The 18,282-nt window shown below is 45.5% G+C and overlaps 2 protein-coding genes across 2 annotated transcripts; both read right to left on the bottom strand.

Annotated features, from left to right (window-relative positions):
• Window positions 1-1,324: 1,324 nt before the first annotated feature.
• Window positions 1,325-5,596, bottom strand: ppp1r3cb (protein phosphatase 1, regulatory subunit 3Cb). Its single transcript, XM_084475033.1, has 3 exons — window positions 5,440-5,596; window positions 4,475-4,881; window positions 1,325-4,114 (listed from the first exon to the last, which is right to left on the bottom strand). Exons 1-3 carry the CDS (start codon window positions 5,451-5,453, stop codon window positions 3,534-3,536), a joined length of 1,002 nt encoding a protein of 333 aa, XP_084331159.1. The 5' UTR covers window positions 5,454-5,596; the 3' UTR covers window positions 1,325-3,533.
• A 747-nt stretch (window positions 5,597-6,343) lies between these two features.
• syde1 (synapse defective Rho GTPase homolog 1) lies at window positions 6,344-17,254 on the bottom strand. The gene is made up of 14 exons (XM_084475023.1): window positions 17,054-17,254; window positions 15,377-15,672; window positions 14,693-15,122; window positions 14,089-14,427; window positions 13,526-13,718; window positions 12,707-12,885; window positions 12,392-12,490; window positions 10,935-11,038; window positions 10,476-10,598; window positions 10,105-10,231; window positions 9,624-9,808; window positions 9,086-9,335; window positions 8,383-8,709; window positions 6,344-8,272 (listed from the first exon to the last, which is right to left on the bottom strand). The coding sequence occupies exons 1-14, from the start codon at window positions 17,127-17,129 to the stop codon at window positions 8,109-8,111; spliced, it is 2,892 nt and encodes a 963-aa protein (XP_084331149.1). The 5' UTR covers window positions 17,130-17,254; the 3' UTR covers window positions 6,344-8,108.
• Window positions 17,255-18,282: the final 1,028 nt, after the last annotated feature.

The following is an 18,282-nucleotide window of genomic DNA, read 5'->3' as shown; positions in this document are numbered from 1 at the left end:
GTCCATCTGTCTCCCAATCTGTTTTCTTCTTCTATTCTCTACTTCTGTCGGTTTTCTGCCTGTGGGTAAATCTGTATATGGTTCTGTTGGTCAGTGGTATGTTATATCTGTCATGTCAGGCCAGATGCAAAATAATGTTTGAAGCGTGTGAATAAATACAGCCTTGCTGCATTCGCACTCTGTGTGCTTTGCTCTGTTCAAATATTGGTTGGTCTTTGTGTGTCCGTGCTTTTGCTAGGCTGAATGAGTTATGGGACAGTTGCTACGTCTGCTTGAAGCAAAACATGGTTTGTTTACTTGTTTTCTTGCCAGCCACATATTTGTGACAGCCAATCAAAGACAGGCAGGGGGAAAGACAATCAGCAAGATTGAGGATGATATTAATACATGCAAAAATAGATCAGTTTGGGAAGAAGGCATTTACATTTCCTGTCCCCCCACTATGGAACATGTTCCTGAAATATTTATAATACAGGAACTTACAACTACTTACTTTAAAGTAAAAGTTATGGAAGAGGAAGAAAATGTAATTGTTGGTTAATGTTTATTACCCCTAGACCTCATCATAGCTTCCCTTCTTTCAATTGGGTAAAATTATGTGAAATGTGTTTACTATTTTCCTCCTATCTCGAAGAAACCAACCCAAGGTCAACAGAGTATTATATTAAGTAGGGATGGACCGAAATGAAAATTCTTGGCCGAAACCGAAAACGAGGAAACCAAGGCCGAAAACCGAAACACCGAAATAAATTATTATGCCAATTATTAGTAGGCCTACCATTGCATTTATAGCTCTGACTGTGTACTAACCTCACTAAAATCAAGGCATTGCAATTCAAAGAATAAATCAATTACAATTATTAAAAGTATAAAAATATTTATTTAGCACTGTAAAAACAACACCGTTTTCCGTTTTGCACTTTGCAGACGGTCCCTAAGCTCGCGGATGATAGCCGACAGCTCATAGAAGCTGTCGGCACTTTGCGGACGGTCCCTAGACTCGCGGCTGATAGCCAACAGTTCATAGAAGCAGTCTCATAGCGAGCCGTCGCTAAAGACGGCTCGTTTGGATGAAAACAAGGTTGTAGCTGGTTCTCTAGATTACTACATTTAGCTAGAGGTGTCATTTGTTTCACAATGTCTCACACTGTTTTTGTTTGCGTCATCACAATTTCCTGTTTCGGCCGTGTTGTTTCGGTGATAAAAGTGTTTCGGCCGAAAGCTGAAAATGCGCTTTTGGGCCATTTTCGGTGGCCGAAATTTCGGTGCATCCCTAATATTAAGTCATTTGGAGAATGCAAAGCTAAAGAAACTTGAACAAGAGAAATCTTCAGAGTTTATTTGGGGTAGATAAAAGGAGCTTTCATTGAAATACAAAAATATCTGAACCATTGGTACATCATCTTCCTATGAACCCATAATAGACATTAGCAATGTGGGCTTTTAGCTCATTGGCTACCGGCCAGCCATAACAATGTCCCTTTGCCCTCAGACATTGCTGAGTAACCCACTCTGGCCCTCCAGACGTTAACCAAAAATGGATGCATCTTGTGAACTTCCACAGTGACACAATTCACAAAACACATTTATGTCAACGTCAAAGTTCCAGAACCAAAACCTGGGTCAATACAGGAAATTTACATCTACAAACAACCTCACTTCATGCATTTCAATCAATCTCTCTTTCAATCTATCTTTCAATCTCCATCATTCTCCCTCTTTCAATATCCCTCCCTTCCAATCCCTGTCTCCATTGGTGAGGAAACATCGATAAGAATCTGTTAAACTGTACAGCTGTCTTTTCTCTCAACTTAATGTCTCCCCTTAAGTGACAACATTTATCTTTCCTATTTTAGAATTATCAATAAAAAAATATAGAACATTACATGCAATGAAGGTAAACCCTTAAAAATGTATGCATATTCAGCTGTGTGTCCACAGCTTCTACACACTTCTGAGAGACATGTGGAACCTTAATATTCAGCTTCAGGGATATTTAACGTTAAAACAGCAGCCAAACTCCACATAACCTAATTAACGTGGAGCACAGTCCTCGATTCATTCTCAGTGCTTTTCAAGCTTAAAATAACACTTTTTTAAAAGGGGTGATGTACTTAATCAATAAACAAAAGAAGATGTTAAATCACTCCAAGTAACTGGCTAACAGTGGAGATAACTGACTACAGGCTAGCTAACTGTCGTATAGAATTCCCTCATTGGCTTACCGGCTAGCTTACAGACTAAAAGTGGAGCTTACAGCAGTCTAGCTAACTGGCTTTCAGTCTAGCTAACTAGCTAGCTAACTGGCTAACAGCCAAGCTAACTGCCATTGAGACTATGCTCCTCTATGCAAATTAAATACAGACTGGTATCCTATTCCACTAGCCGCTAAATGGAAGCCGATGTCATAAAGATTAACATAGCCCAGGCTACGATCACCATGCTCTAGGTTACAACAATCGCTAATACATTGTAGACTACATTCACCACTAGCATTATCTAGGCTACAACCACCACTAGCTTGTTCTAGGCTATGATCACAGCCTACTGAAGGCTACAACCAACATTTTCTAGACTACAATCACTACTAACATGTTCAAGGCTACTAACTAAAACTAGCATGTTCTAGGTTATGATCACCACTAGCTACAACCACCAGTAGCATGTTCAAGTTCAGAGTCCCACTCAACAGAAACTATGGCATGGATAGAATAAAGTGCAAATAATTAATGAACAATGTCACGGTTTGTCTTTGAATAATGTTGATCATTTTTGGAGGGCTGGCATTACAAGGCTTCGACACTTTACCATTGTGCTCAGTGGCTAAATGTAATATGTAAATGTAATACATCACCAAAACACTGCTCTGATCTGGTGAAGAAACTTTGCCACATGAATCAACATTTTCCAGCCTGACTTTCTTCTGGCCCGGGCTAGTGCGTACATTTCTGCACATCTTGATGGAGGGTAAGGCACTAATTTTGGATTTGGGCTTATAGATTACAGCATATGTTAAGGCACTCACACCGTCAGGTTTGAAGAATGGAATCTGAACAGTTTGGAACACATCCTGGTCAGTGAAACCAGCGCTTGGTGAAACCAAGACACTGTCTTGTCTAAACCCAATTGTCCTTGAGAATACTTTGGAATATATTTTGAATATCAAGGCATTGATCTTCGCAGAGAGCTTGAGGAACACTTGAGGGTGAAACTGTGCACATCGCTGGACATTAGATAGGGGGGGCACAAGGTCAGTAGTTAGCAGTAGAAAGTAAGGTGCAGAAGGTCAGTAGTTTGAATTAGAAGTAAGGTGCAGAAGGTCAGTAGTTAGAATTAGAAGTAAGGTGCATTCAGGAGGGTTTATCATTTCCTGCAGTTGATTCCCCCCTCCACATTTCCATTTCTGTTACTGATGTGCAGGTGAATCCTAAATGAACTTGCTGAGGTGCAATAGGTGAGAGTAACGGGAAAGTTCTTCATCAAAACCTGTGTGACCTCCACGAGGACCAGTGTGCTCTGGAGGGGTTCTGCGGTCACCAGTAGGGGGCGCTGTTCTCTATGCGGCCCCAACTCTGCCACCCTGGGAAGACTCCGGCCGACGTCCTGGGGCTTCCAAACTGGTCACACTCTGCGTACCTCCCTCCTTCCAGCTTCTCCACCATCTCCTCCAACCCCCTGGTCTTGGGGCTTGGGTTGGGCTCTGGCTCGGAAGGGACCAGACAGTAGTTGTTGCCATGGTTATTGTCCCAGAAGATCTCGTCCTGAGCCTTGTAGCAGATGCAGAACTCCACCCGTTTGAAGGACTCCCCCACCGCCTCCGGTAGAGGGATGTCAAAGGAGAAGGTGTCGGTGTCAGGACAACTGTACACGTTGTTCAGGTACCGACACGGAACATCCCGGAAGGAGATCCACGAGTCGAAGGTGATCCGGACCGAGACTGACTTTTCAAAGCTGACGTTCTGGACCTTGACGGTACCGGAGAGAGAGCCGTCCTGGATGCAACAGTTCTCCAGGGAGACCTGCTGGGCTTTCAGGCGCTGACGGAGGTCCAGGTAGTCTTCGAAGGGCGGAGTGAAGTCCAGGACCAGACCACCGGAGTCCCCAGGGTCCGAACCTGTCAGAGAATAAAATATTTGGAAAGTATTGGACATGAGCAACTAACATGAGGAACAACTCTTTATGTTCATGTGCAAATATCGGCTTGTTAAGTTCTTCTACAGTCCCAGAGTATAACCGTCTTACTGCTCTCTCTACTTCAGTCTGCTTGATCACGTTCTTTATCAAAACCTTTCGTCCTTTCCTTCAGCTGTTGTCCGGACAGCTGAAGAAACTCCAGATAGTCTGTTAGGAGATTGTTGTCACGGTCACCAAACGATAGCCATCCATCCAAAACTACGAATGACCTCCTCCCTGCTTATCAGGTGTCCCTCCTCCTGCCTGCTGATTGGCTGAAAGAATACCGAGACTGAACTACCTGTGTTTTCTTCTTGCCTCAGTCTGGCCAGGGCTCCCTCTATGTCCGAGAGGTGGAACTGCAGCTCGGCCAGGGGGTCTTCCTCCTTGTAGAAGATGATGTCGGCGAGGGCCAGGCCGTGAGCGTCCGCAAACACCACCTGCTTCTTCCTGGGGGGCACGGCCTTGCTGGAGGCCAACCTCCCGCCGCTGCCCACGGGCGGTCCAGAGACCTCGTACCCATGGTTACCGTCGGCGTGCCCGGGGGCTAGACAGGGCCGCAGAGCCTGGCATCGTGGGTAAAGTGTGTTTGCCAGGCGGCAGTTGTCATAGTTACCGAGAAAGGAGCACAGCGGCGGAGAGCTAGCCAGGCAGATTCTCATTGCCATGTCGACGGGCATCATGGAAGGGTTTGACAGATGAAGAGCCCTGCGGAAGAGGAGTGGGGAGAAGAAGAAGAAAAATAAGAAGTATTAATTAAGTAATATTTTAAATGCTTAGTGACGAAACCCGTGTACCCATAGGACTTCCTTGTTTCTATATATATATAATGGTGACACTGTCCCATGTCTACCCGGTTCAGCGTTGAGCAAACATCGATAATACAGTAGACGTACAACAATATTACGTTTCTAAATTATATTTAATCTAACTATCGTAAGAGCTGCATTGTTTTCAACGGAACCAAACTCTAGGTTCATACATTTGGGGGCTAAGCCGATCCTGCCAGTGTCAGAGGCCTTCCACCATCTTTACACTTAATTTGAAAAGTCGAACAACAGCGAATATTATACTTAAAAATATGTCGGATTCATCTCTTGCCATAAAGTATGTTATAATATTGTTTAATCAACGACATCCCCACCTGGGACGTTTAGCATAAACACGCTCAGCGTCGGAACAACGCCGAGTCTGAAGTTGCGCAGTTTCCACTTGGTTGCGATCATGTCGCTGTCATCATATACCAACAATCAACACACATCTCACCTGGTGCAATGCATCGGCCACACGGTTGCACCGAATACAATTCAATGAATCCCTCGATGTTCGCTCAACAAACTTGAGGAACAGCGGCCAGAATAGGCGTCTTTCCCATGCAGACACCTGGCTCTCATTCCAGCACACGCCCCCGTCCAGCGGTCCGTCTCAGCCGAATGGCCCGTCCTCGCCTCCTGCTGCGCTCCGCCCGGGTTGGCTCGCTGTTACCCGGACATGACGAAACCGTAGAGGCGACGCTTCGACCACCACGTACGCACAAGTTGTCTTTCATTGTATCGTTATTTATTTATTTCTTTATGGTATATGACGCTTCAGATTGCATGATTTATTAATGCTCAACATTGTCCTTGGCAGTGATGATGTTTATAGCTATATTTGAGTATCGTTAGTAGGCCTATGTTATCTTTTAGATTATTTATGTTTTACTTTTCAAAGTTATGCCTATTTATATGTGTTATAATGTTTATTTATATTGTTTGATTATCATATTATCGTTATCGTTATCGTTTGAGAATGTGAAAACTGTCTGACTGCTAAAATATAATCACATCTATTCAATGAGTATATACTGTATACACTACTAGCCTACTAACATAGTATAAATATAATAATAACTCTCATGTCAATATACTACTAAAATATAATCATAGCCTACAGTAGCCCATATCACGCTCACCAATAGTTATACTAATTTACCAAGATTTAGGCTCATATTTTATATATATAATATCTAGCAAGTACACCACATCACTCACTCAATTTACGACAATAATTTATAGGCCTACAATAATCACAATGAATCAAGGTATCAGAGTCAAAGTCAATATATAGAAATAATTATAAATATACTGCAAAATACTCAAGAATATTCTATATACAACGGACACATGGATTACAATAAAACGTTTTTTTATTAACTTGTCTGATAAGAGACAGACGGTCAGGTTGCCTGGGCAACTGTGCTTTAATACTTTGGTTACATCTTTGTCCTCACCATCATCTTCATCACCAACAGTAAAACATAAGTGCGTACTGAAGTTGTGCAACACGTAAAATAAAATACACACACCATTACACCGCGTATAATAATACATTTGATAAAACAAACTGGAAATGGTTATTTGTTGTGCTTAGAACATGGCATGTAAAATATTCCATACTATACATGACATCTGAAAATGTACACTTTGCTAAACATGACATATGGCCTTGGAATTCCTTGTGTTGCTTTACAAAAGAGGACCAACTCTAAACTACAGATGGAACTCTTAACGGCAGTTTGGTAACCACTCTAAACTACAGATGGTGCTCTTAACCACAGATGGGTAAGAACTCTAAACTACAGATGGAACTCTAAACTACAGATGGAACTATAAACTACAGATAGAACTGTCAACTACAGATGGTTAAGAACTCTAAACTACAGATGGAACACTTAACTACAGACGGGTAAGGGCACTAAGCTACACATGAGTTAACTACTGATTGAACTCTAAACCACAGATGGATACAAACTCTTAACAACAGATGCGTTAGAACATTAAACTACAGATGAAACACTTAGATGAAGGAGCTCGAAACTACAGATGGAACTCGAAACTACAGATGGGTAAGATCCCTAAACTACAGATGTGTTAGAACTCTGAATTCTCCGTACCTTGGGAAAAACATCCCGTCCTGCTACAGTCAGCTACCCAACATGGTTCCTGAAAGGAGTGTTTAATACTGCAAGACATCAAGAGGGGGCGCTCTGTAATGACCAGCCCTAACACTGACAACATAGTATGGCTTAACTGAAACACAATTAGCGTTAAAACAACATTAAAAGTAATACTGTTTGGATCCACCTGGTAATGTTCATTATGCAAAACAGAAAAAACTTCGATCAATAACATTCTCCATTAGTCTACTATTGGCATCACCGTGGCAACCTATCTGGCAGCACAGCTGTCCAATCTGATTGTTTTGGTTATAATATGAATACACCCAGCAATAAAGGGCAAAATATATAGCAACATACACAGCTAATAATCTGCACTTCATAGTTTAAATTTTTTTTTTACCATGTCAACCAGGTGGGTCGGTTGCGGTTGGTTAACATCATTAACCAGCAGGTAGCAGCCAGCAGATGTTTACCATGGTAACCTGGTTCATATGGTAACCAGCGATGCAGCCATATATTAATGGGTCACACATGTGATGTTGAGAACTTTAAAGTGAAGCATAGCTGATAGCTTATTTAATAGTATTTGGTATATTTGAGTTGTTTGGTTCTTAGGAATAGTACTACTCGTATTTGTTTAGAATAAGGCTTAAACAGTGCAAACTGACCTTCCCATCATACTTCATATACATCTACCCTGACGTGCCACATAAATACAAAAATACTATCACAAAGGCACTGCGTGGTGTTTTAAACGGTGAAGCAGGCAGCTGTCACACAGCCTCAACATATGACCCGCAGTCCCCCTTACCAGCCGTCTCTGAGCTCTGCTGGTCACGTCTTGGTCAACATTACCAGCCGTCTCTGAGTTCTACTGGTCATGTCTGGATTACACACACACACACACACACACACACACACACACACACACACACACACACACACACACACACACACACACACACACACACACACACACACACACACACACACACTACAGACATATGTTGATCTGCTTGGCCAGCTCACGGTCCAGGTCGAGGATGAGGCGATCGAAGTCCTTCAGGCTCAGTCTGCAGCTGAACGGAGCGTCAAACTCCTCCATGAACATCCGTCCTGAAGACCACGCCTCCTCCTTCTTCTCCTCCTCATCGCTCCCTGGAACACAGCAAGAAGAGACGGATTGGAGAGGAGAAGACCACCGCAAGATTTTCAGCATTCCAGATACTTTTTTCAGATGACTCAAGGCTCTCATCAGCAAAACGCACCTTCCTCACTCTCACTTCCAGCAACTTCATCATAATCAGCATCCTGTCCAGACAGGAAGTCCCTCCCACAGACACTCCAGTCCCCAGCATAGCGGTTGATTGGTGGAGGGCTGTCCAATCGGGCCAGACCACGCCCCCGGCGAGAAACAACCACTTGCTGATTGGAGTTCTGCGGCAGAGCCAATCGCAGGGCAGCGCGGCTCGGCTGCTGGCCCAGGGGGTTGTGGGTAATGGCCGGGGAGGGCGGTGATGGCGGAGGAGACGGGTGGGGGCAGTAGAGAGGAGGGGCATCGACTTCATCCTCCTCCGGATCTCGGCCCGACGGAACTGCAGCAAAACAATTCATAAACCAGTTCAATAACCTCTTAAAACGCTTAAATAAACATAGAACAGTTCCATCTTCCTCAGGTAACGAAGCACCTTCTTGAGGTCCTGTTCTCCACGTCTTCTTTGGTCTGGTAACATAGTAGGAGTGTCTGGTAAGTAAGTCTACTCTACAGCTAACCAACCCTCACCTGGAGGTCTACTTTACAGCTAACCCTTGTTTCTACAGCTAACCAACCCTCACCTGGAGCTGTTTCTACAGCTAACCAACCCTCACCTGGAGGTGCTGGTTAGTAGGTCTACTCTACAGTTAACTAACCTGGAGGTGGTGTTTGGGTCTTACCTGGAGGTGTTTCTACAGGTGGTGTTTGGGTCTTACCTGGCCACAGCGCCAGCAGGTAGTGCAGCACCTCGATGTGGCGCTTGAAGTCCACCGCCGTGACCGGAGGGCCGTCCTTCCCTCCCTCCCTCCCCCCCTCTCTCCCCCCCTCCCGGACCGCCGGCACCCCGTCGGTGGAGGCCAGGAGAACGGGGCCGAAGCACACCGCCAGGTTCTGAGGGGTCATCCTGTTGGAGGACCTGAAGGAGGCCACCAGGCTCAGGTGGTCCAGCAGCAGAGACAGAGTGGCCTGGAGAGTAGAGGGTGAAGCACATTCAAGTATTCTAGTTTTTTTTACATAGAGTAGCAGTACACGTTTATGTATTTCTATTTTATATTCACAAACAGTAGTATGCATTCAAGTAGTTCAACGTTAATGTATTCACACACAGGGGTATCGAGAGAGGGAGGGAGAGAGAGAGAGAGAGAGAGAGAGAGAGAGAGAGAGAGAGAGAGAGAGAGAGAGAGAGAGAGAGAGAGAGAGAGAGAGAGAGAGAGAGAGAGAGAGAGAGGGGATCAGCTCTCTAGTGCCCCCTACCTTCTCTGGGGGGGGCAGGCAGTCCAGCAGCTCCACCGGGCTGTTGGCAGAGCCAGAGGGGGCGGGGCATGAGGGGGCGGGGCCAGTCTGCAGGGGGTGGAGTCTCATGGCGGCCAGCACATCGTCATAGAGACGGCTGGTGATGAGGGGGGACGGCAGTGCTCTGAGGTAGTCCTTTAATATTCCTGGAATATACAGTATTATTAAATACACAGTACTATTAAATACACAGGACGATTAAATACACAGGACGATTAAATACACAGTACTAATAAATACACAGGACGATTAAATACACAGTACTAATAAATACACAGGACGATTAAATACACAGTACTAATAAATACACAGTACTGTTATATATTAGATATTTCTAGTGGTCGTACTACGGTATGCACTAGTACTAGAGATAGTTCGAGCAGTAGTGGTCGTACTAGCGGTAGTACTAGCAGTAGTACTAGTGGGAGTGCTACAGTGGTACCTGTGAGTACGTTGATGTCGGGGTACTGCTCCTCAGAGAGACACACGGCTGAACTGTCTTTCTCAAAACTGTCTCGCAGTTCCTTCTTCACCGCCGCAGAGCCACACAACCTGTATAGACCCACCACCTGACAGACAGACAGGTACAGAGTCAGACAGACGGAAGGACAGTGAGACAGACATGTTAGCAGACTGGTAGACAGACAGGTAGACAGACAGGGAGGTAGACAGACAGACACACAAACGAGACAGACAGACAGACGAACAGGCAGACAAACAGACAGACAGTTAGACAGACAGACATACCCTGGTCAGACCCACCACCGACAGACAGACAGGTAACCAGGCAGGGAGAAGGGTAGGAATAGGTACCTGTATCCCTCTCCTCTCTATCTCCTTCACTGTCTTCTGAATGAGCAGAGGAACGGGAGCAGCAGTCCTCTCTCTGTCCACCAGATGGTGTAGTTCCACTCCAAACACTCTCTCACCGCCCTCCTGCAGTGAGACACATCCGCACATTACCATGCTGTTCTATAGTACTATCTAGCAGTAATGTAGTAGTACTATGCAGTAGTACTTGAGTGGTACTATGTAGTTGTGATGTAGTATTACTTTATAGTCGTAGTGTAGAAGTACCGTAGCAGTACTATGTAGGAGTACTTGAGTGGTGCTATGTAGTTGTGTGATGTAGTATTACTTTATAGTCGTAGTGTAGAAGTACTGTAGCAGTACTGTGTATGAGTACTTGAGTGGTACTATGTCGTAGTGATATCATATCATACTGTAGAAGTATTGTATTGTGTAATACTACGTAGAAGTACTATGTCGTACCTGTGGGGCGGTCGACGGCACGCTCCAGTGCTCCTGCAGAGACAGCTTGACGTACAGCAGACCCCTCGGATCCAACTTAACACACAGCTGCTGAGAACGGCAGGCTGGCAGACAGGTAGGCAGGCAGACAGGTAGACACAGACAGGTAGACAGACACAGACAGGTAGGGACAGACAGGTAGAGACGTACAGGTAGACAGACAGACAGGTAGGGACAGACAGGTAGACAGACAGACAGGTAGGGACAGACAGGTAGGGACAAACAGGTAGACACACAGGTAGAGACAGACAGGTAGAGACAGACAGGTAGACACACAGGTAGGGACAGACAGGTAGACACACAGGTAGAGACAGACAGGTAGACACACAGGTAGAGACAGACAGGTAGACACACAGGTAGAGACAGACACAGGGAAAAAGGTTTGATGTTAAATTTAGGGATGGGGATTGAAACCCGGTTCTATCAAGGACCCGGTTCCACTTTTTTCAAAACCCGAAAATCAATAACGTTTGGGCTTATCGATACCACTATCGAGTCTCGTCAGTTTTTTTTCTCCCATAGGTCCTGTAACGTAATTGTGTGTCCCTCGAGTCGCATCACGGCACTTAAATCTAATCAATCTAATAAAAATAAAATAGTAATCCAATCCAAATCCATGTTGTAATCGGCAGCATACAAGCTAGTTAGCTTGAAAAGTAAATAAAGTTTCAGACGTGCTGCGTGATGATGTGTTCAGGTTGGCTCAGTAAAACGACTATTAGGTTATCATGATGCGTTCAAGTGTAACATAAAGAAATGGGAAATTGAGTTTTTGGCGAGAAAAATGAGTAATACAGTTGTATAGTTCTCTAATCATTTTAGAATATATAATTAAACTACTGATGCCAATATTTATTAAAAATGACATTTAATTTAAAATACAATTATTTATTTCCTAAATATTTTCCTAATCACTAAAAACATGAAGGCTAGAAACGTTTTTGTTATGCTCACTTGTTAAGCAATAAAAGCAATACCAGTTCTGTTAAAAACATATTGTCGTGTCGTCTTTCCACCAAATAATAGAAAAGTATCGATAGTGGTATCGATAAAGACTCGGATCGATAAGGAGTATCGATAAAGGTATCGATATCAATAAATATTAACAATCCCCATCCCTCATTCTGTTTCACATAATGCCACACTTTACACTGGCTAGACTGGGCGTAATGAAACGCTCCCACCATTTCTGAATTCATTTAATCATGCATAGATGGGTAGTTGCAGTTGCGTATCGCAGGGGGAAAATGCCCTCTTGTCAAATGTGTTAATAAATATCTTTAGTAGTGCTCATATAAGTCTGCCTCAACGGTGCACCATGACCTCACCGACGGACCATGGTGCACCTCCACCTACAGTCATATGTTACAGACAGACAGACATACAGTACGTGTAGACAGACAGGCATTCAGACAGACCTTTGAAGAGCAGAGGGATGGAGAGCCCTCCGAGACAACAGACTCTGTTTTTGATTGGTCCACTGGAGGAGGAAGTCTGTGTTTCATTGGTCAACGGATCTGAAGAGAGTGAGAGAGTGAGAGAGTGAGAGGTCAGGAACCCGGCCCAGCTACCTGGTATCCACGGAGACCGATTGGACAATCGCCTGGTGAGTATGCTAGCTTATCGTTAGTGCTACCAACACTAACCGTAGTATTTAGCCGTGTTACCACACCTAGCCGCAGTATTTACCTGTGTTAGCCTGTGGTGTTAGCACCACTAGCCGTAGTATTTACCTGTGTTAGCCTGTGGTGTTAGCACCACTAGCCGTAGCTGCCTGGCCCTCTCCAGCTGCAGGTGGAAGGTGTGGTTGAGCGGGAGGGCCGCGCCCCTCAGGGTCAGCAGGGCGGTGCGGGCCCTGGTCACCCCGTCCACCTGGATGGCCAAGAACACCTCCTTCCCCCCGCTGTCGCACCTGCGCAGGAGGGACATGGGGTTAGATGGTGGTGAGGTTAGATGGGGTGAGATGGTGTTAGATGGTGTTAGATGATGATGAGGTTTGATGGGGTTAAATGGGGTTAGAGGGGATGAGATGGTGATAGATAGTGAAAGGGTTAGATGGCGATAGGGTTAGTGTTACACAGGGATGGGTTTGTGTCAGACAGTGATGGGGTAGGATGATGATGGGGTTAGTGTTAGGCAGTGTTGGGGCAGGATGGTGATGGGGTTAGATAGTGATGGTGTTAGGTAGTGATGGGGTTAGTGTTAGATAGTGATGGTGTTAGGTAGTGGTGGGGTTAGTGTTAGATAGTGATGGTGTTAGGTAGTGGTGGGGTTAGTGTTAGATAGTGATGGTGTTAGGTAGTGATGGGGTTAGTGTTAGATAGTGATGGTGTTAGGTAGTGGTGGGGTTAGTGTTAGATAGTGATGGTGTTAGGTAGTGGTGGGGTTAGTGTTAGATAGTGATGGTGTTAGGTAGTGGTGGGGTTAGTGTTAGATAGTGATGGTGTTAGGTAGTGGTGGGGTTAGTGTTAGATAGTGATGGTGTTAGGTAGTGGTGGGGTTAGTGTTAGATAGTGATGGTGTTAGGTAGTGGTGGGGTTAGATGGAGCTACCTGGTCTTGCTCATCTCGTCCAGCCCCAGCAGGTGGACGGTCAGCAGCCCAGAGACTCTCTGAGGGCCGCGGGGCTGCTCGGAGCCCACGTACAGCCGGAAGGATGTGACGTCATAACCTCCCTCTGGGGCCGCCTGGGAGGCGGCCGGTTGCCGTGGCAGCAGTTCAGGGGAATCCCCATCACTAAGGTAACCTAAGAGATACAGTGTGTTGTTATAATATTGTAATATAGTTTCAGTATGTTGAAAGCATTAAAATAATTCAGTTTGGTTTGCAAGATTTATCAAACGGAAATATGGGTCATAGACCAAAAATCACTCCAGTGATGTACAGGAGTATTTAGTAATAAGTACTACTTTACTTATAGTATTTACTTAATGCCTCCATTTCTAGAGCATAGTAATATTGTATTGTAATACATTTGTAGTACTAATATTTTGTACAATAAGACTTCTATGGTCATAACATTTCTAGTCTTTAGTAATAAATACTGCTCGATAGTATTTGTAATACTGTAGTATTAAGTCATAAATGGTATTTTCGTGACGGTATTGAGTGCATACCTCCTTTGCTAGAGCGCCCCCTGGAGGACCGGCGGACCGGCCTGGCTGGGGGGGCGGAGCTATCGAGGTGATATCTGCTGAGCACGTTCTGGTTTGATGACAAGGATGGCGTCTCCTTATTGCTCCAGGAGGCCCCCTCCTCCCCTCCCTCTGCTTTGTTCCCGTGGCGATTTGAGCGGGAGGAGCGGAGGCTGAGTTTGCGTCGGAGTTCTGGAAGTTTCTTCATCTTCATGGACAGCTTCCGGACCGTCCCGGGAGACTTCAGCCTGTCAATCATGCCCACCTTCTTCTGAGAGGAGGGGCTTGATTCTGGGGGCGGAGCCACACTGCTAGGCAGGTCTGGAGAGAGCGAGATAGAGAGAGAGAGGCGGGAGAGAGGTGGAGGCAGAGGGGGAGAGAGTGACAAGTGATGGTTCAGAGTATGTTGCACATGATACACCCAGTACTATATATATATATAAACATATATTATAATGCAGTTAGCGCGTGACGTCCAAACGCTTGTGTCAACAGGGACAATGTGATACTATGATGAACACTAGGGTTACAAGGTCAAGGGTCATCATATTTGTGACCACACAACATTACAAAAGTAAACGCTTACCTAAGTGTTCTACTGTGATCTCATCCATTTGGTTTGCGATGTCATCGTTCGGATGTGCGACATCGTTTGGAACGTGTGTGGGGTCGTCGGCAGGTTGCGTGAGGGTTGAATGCCCTTTTCCTCCTGCCACCTCCTCTCCTCTCCTCCTCCAGAGCACCACTTCTTCCTCTCTCCTCCTCCAGAGCAACTCCTCCTCCTCCTCTGGAATGGGGTTGTACCAGATGGTTCCTCTCTCCACCTGCTCTCTGCAGGACTCCACTCGGGAGGCCTCATCTGAAGCCTGGGCCTTTCCTGAGGACATTACCCAGGTTCGTCTGCTGCGCTCCAGGCTCTGCAGGTAGGGCCCCCTGGGGGGTGAGACAGAAGCCTGGGCCTGGGATCTGCTGCTGTGCTCCCGGTCCAGACCAACACAAGGCCTCACTCCACAACCCTAGGAGAACACAACAAGGAGAGATCACTAGGAGAGGACACTAAGGGGAGGAGAGGAAAGTGTAGTGGAGGACACTAAGAAAGAATGAGAGAAGGAGAAGGAGAAGAAAGTAGGAGAGAAGGAGAAAAGGTGACAAGGAAAGGACACTAAGAGAGAAGGAGAGGACACAAATATAGAAGGAAAGGATTCGACAAGAGAAGGAGACGGCAATGTGGATAGGGTACGGGAGAGGAGAGTGTCACTGGGATTGGTACCTTGTCATCAGGGAGTGGCTGTCTCCCAGTGAGGCCTGCAGATGAGGGCTGGTCTTGGTCTAGGGTCTGCCTCCCGGTGAGGCCTCCGGATGAGGCCTGGGCTGGGTGCTGTCTACCAGGGAGGCCTCCAGATGAAGCCTGGCTGTTTCCTGGGAGAGTGTCCCGGCTGGAGCCCTGCTGAGCCCACTGCTGTTTCTTAGCAACGGTGATGTGTTGTCCTGAGGACGGGGTGGTAGGGCCAACACGGCTTGATGATGATGATGATGATGACGAAGAAGTCTGAATGACAAAGACATCTAAAAACACACACACACACACACACACACACAAACACAAAATGGACACAAAGAGAAGGACATTAAAGACGTGTGTCTGAGTGTGTCTATGTGTGTGTGTGTGTGTGTGTGTGTGTGTGTGTGTGTGTGTGTGTGTTTGTGTGTGTGTGTGTGCTACTAAAAGCTTATATCTCTAGCATTTACAGTTTAGAACGTAATTAAAGAGAGAAGAGAAGAGGAGAGCTTCGACTGTCAAAGACTGCTCTGTGCTTTTGACCAGGGACACACACAGACACACATATACAGTAACACACACGCAAACACGGTCACACACACAGTCACACACACACACGCACACACACACACACACACACACAATTCCATTCACTATTCATCCCAGACTCACAAAGTAAGCAGTCAACTTCAACTTAATGCCGGGTAAATAAACACACACACACGCCTACAATGGTTCATTCATATTGCTAGTTGACTACTAACCTCTGAGTGTACACCTCTCTCTCTCTCTCTCTCTCTCGCTCTCTCTCGCTCTCTCTCTTTCTCTCTACCGTACCTCTCTCTCTCTCTCTCTCTATGTATCTCTCTATATCTCTTGCTATACCTCTCTCTCTATCTCTCTCTTTCTCCACCTCTATCTCTCTACCTCTCTCTCTTTAGTTCTCTCTCTACATCACCGTGACATCATAACTGTGCTGATGACGTGTTTCCTACTCCTGTGCCTGCCTGTTTGTCAGTCTGTCTGTTGGTCTGTCTGTCTCCCTGCCTGCCTGTCTGTCTGTCTGCTGGGAACATAAACAGGGTTACGGGTCCTAAGGAGACGTGCAGAAGTGAAACAGCCTGTTCTAAAACCTCCTCATGCTTTCTCTTTCTTGAATATACTGATATGTTGTACAAGAAGACCTACATGTGTATGTAATACGATGCATGTATGCCTGATATATCTGTAACTGATCTATAGGCGTGTACATAGATAGGCCTATGTGTAATGTATGTGGTTTGTAACGGTGTAGGCCTGTGTATGTGAAGTATAACGATGGTATATCCGTTTCTGATCTAAAAGCCAGCATGCAAGTACAGTATATAATTTGCATGTGGCGTATAACGTGTTAGGCCTATGTATCTATATGTATTATCTATAACGCTGTAATGTATATTATGTATCTGAATCTGATCTATAACGGTCTCCGTGCTTCCTTGTGACAGCGGGAACTTCTGTCTGACCGCCTGCGGCTCACAGCGGCTGTGCAGACTAACTTAGTTTTCTAGCCCACAACTGTTCCGAAACCTAACTGCATCTTCCGAAATATTCCACTCGGATTGTCTATAAAAGAACAACATCGTTCGTTAAACTTGAACTTGTGTTGCGTTGGTGTCTGTGTCCTACCGGAGGCTTTGGGGTCGGCGGCTCTCCGTCGGGATCGCAGCCGGGAGAAGGTTCTCTTCAGCAGGGGCTCGGCCATACTCCCTCCCGCTGACGCCGAGCACACTTAACGCACTTTGTTTTAGTTTGACTAACTCTTTTAGTGTGTCCTGCTAGTCCTCTTTCTCCTCCATTGCGCTCCCTCTGTCCTGGCTCACCCCAGGGACGTCCTCCCTCAACCCCTCTCGCTCTGTGTCTCTCTCTCTCTCTCTCTCTCTCTCTCTCTCTCTCTCTCTCTCTCTCTCTCTCTCTCAACAGGAAATGAATTCCACAGATTTTTCCTCCCCCCGACCACTTCTAGAAAGGGGGAGAGGGAGGCGAGGGGGACAGCGTGTTGTGTGTGTGTGTGTGTGTGTGTGTGTGTGTGTGTGTGTGTGTGTGTGTGTGTGTGTGTGTGTGTGCGCGCGCGCGCGCGTGCGTACGTGACGTCACGGAGCGATTGCTGTCTCATCGATCAATCAATCAATCAATCAATCAATCAATCAATGCCATCAAGGTCAGTGTAGCAATCACTATGAGCGGGCACGGCCAGCTCTGAAAGGCTACAGTGTTGACCTACTGGAATGTTTAGCCGTTCTTTATTCGGGTAAATGTGTCTGTGTGGGTAGATGTGTTTTTATATCTTTGTTATGCCAACTTCTAATCTTCTTTACTTTATAGCCTGTGTGTATCATCGTATCACTCCACTGTATTACTTGTCATCTTATTGACTCAACCCATATCAGCCACTTATCTGATTAATTTAACTTTATTGCTCATCATGTTATAACCTCAACTGTATAACTCGTCGTCTATAAGTTAAGAGGTTCAGACAGAGTAGCTTTCTTTATTGGGCTATTAACACTTCACGGCCACAAGGTGGTGCTGCGATTCCTAGATTTTCTTCCAACACTTTCTGTGTACCTGTAATGTAAAAATGTAACGCTCTATTAACACAGTTTCCACCAAATGCTTCACGTACTTTAAAACCTGTATTGAAAATAAACAATTGGTTGATACCAAACAAAACAAGCAAGAAACAAACTCCATGATTATTGTTTAATATAGTATTCTAGAGAACACCACATTCAAATAACTTACAACTCCAATAGGGTTGGTGCTGATATTGTGCCTTGGTATTTAGGCATAGGGCTTTAATGGGGCTTTATATCTGACGGACTCGCAATGTCGTCACGTGGCCACTAGGCGTCACC

This window comes from Micromesistius poutassou (genome assembly GCF_964030765.1).
Source record: "Micromesistius poutassou genome assembly, chromosome: 11".
Taxonomy (NCBI): domain Eukaryota; kingdom Metazoa; phylum Chordata; class Actinopteri; order Gadiformes; family Gadidae; genus Micromesistius; species Micromesistius poutassou.
The sequence above is the reverse complement of the archived record's forward strand: the minus strand, read 5'-3'. Positions and strand labels throughout refer to the sequence as shown.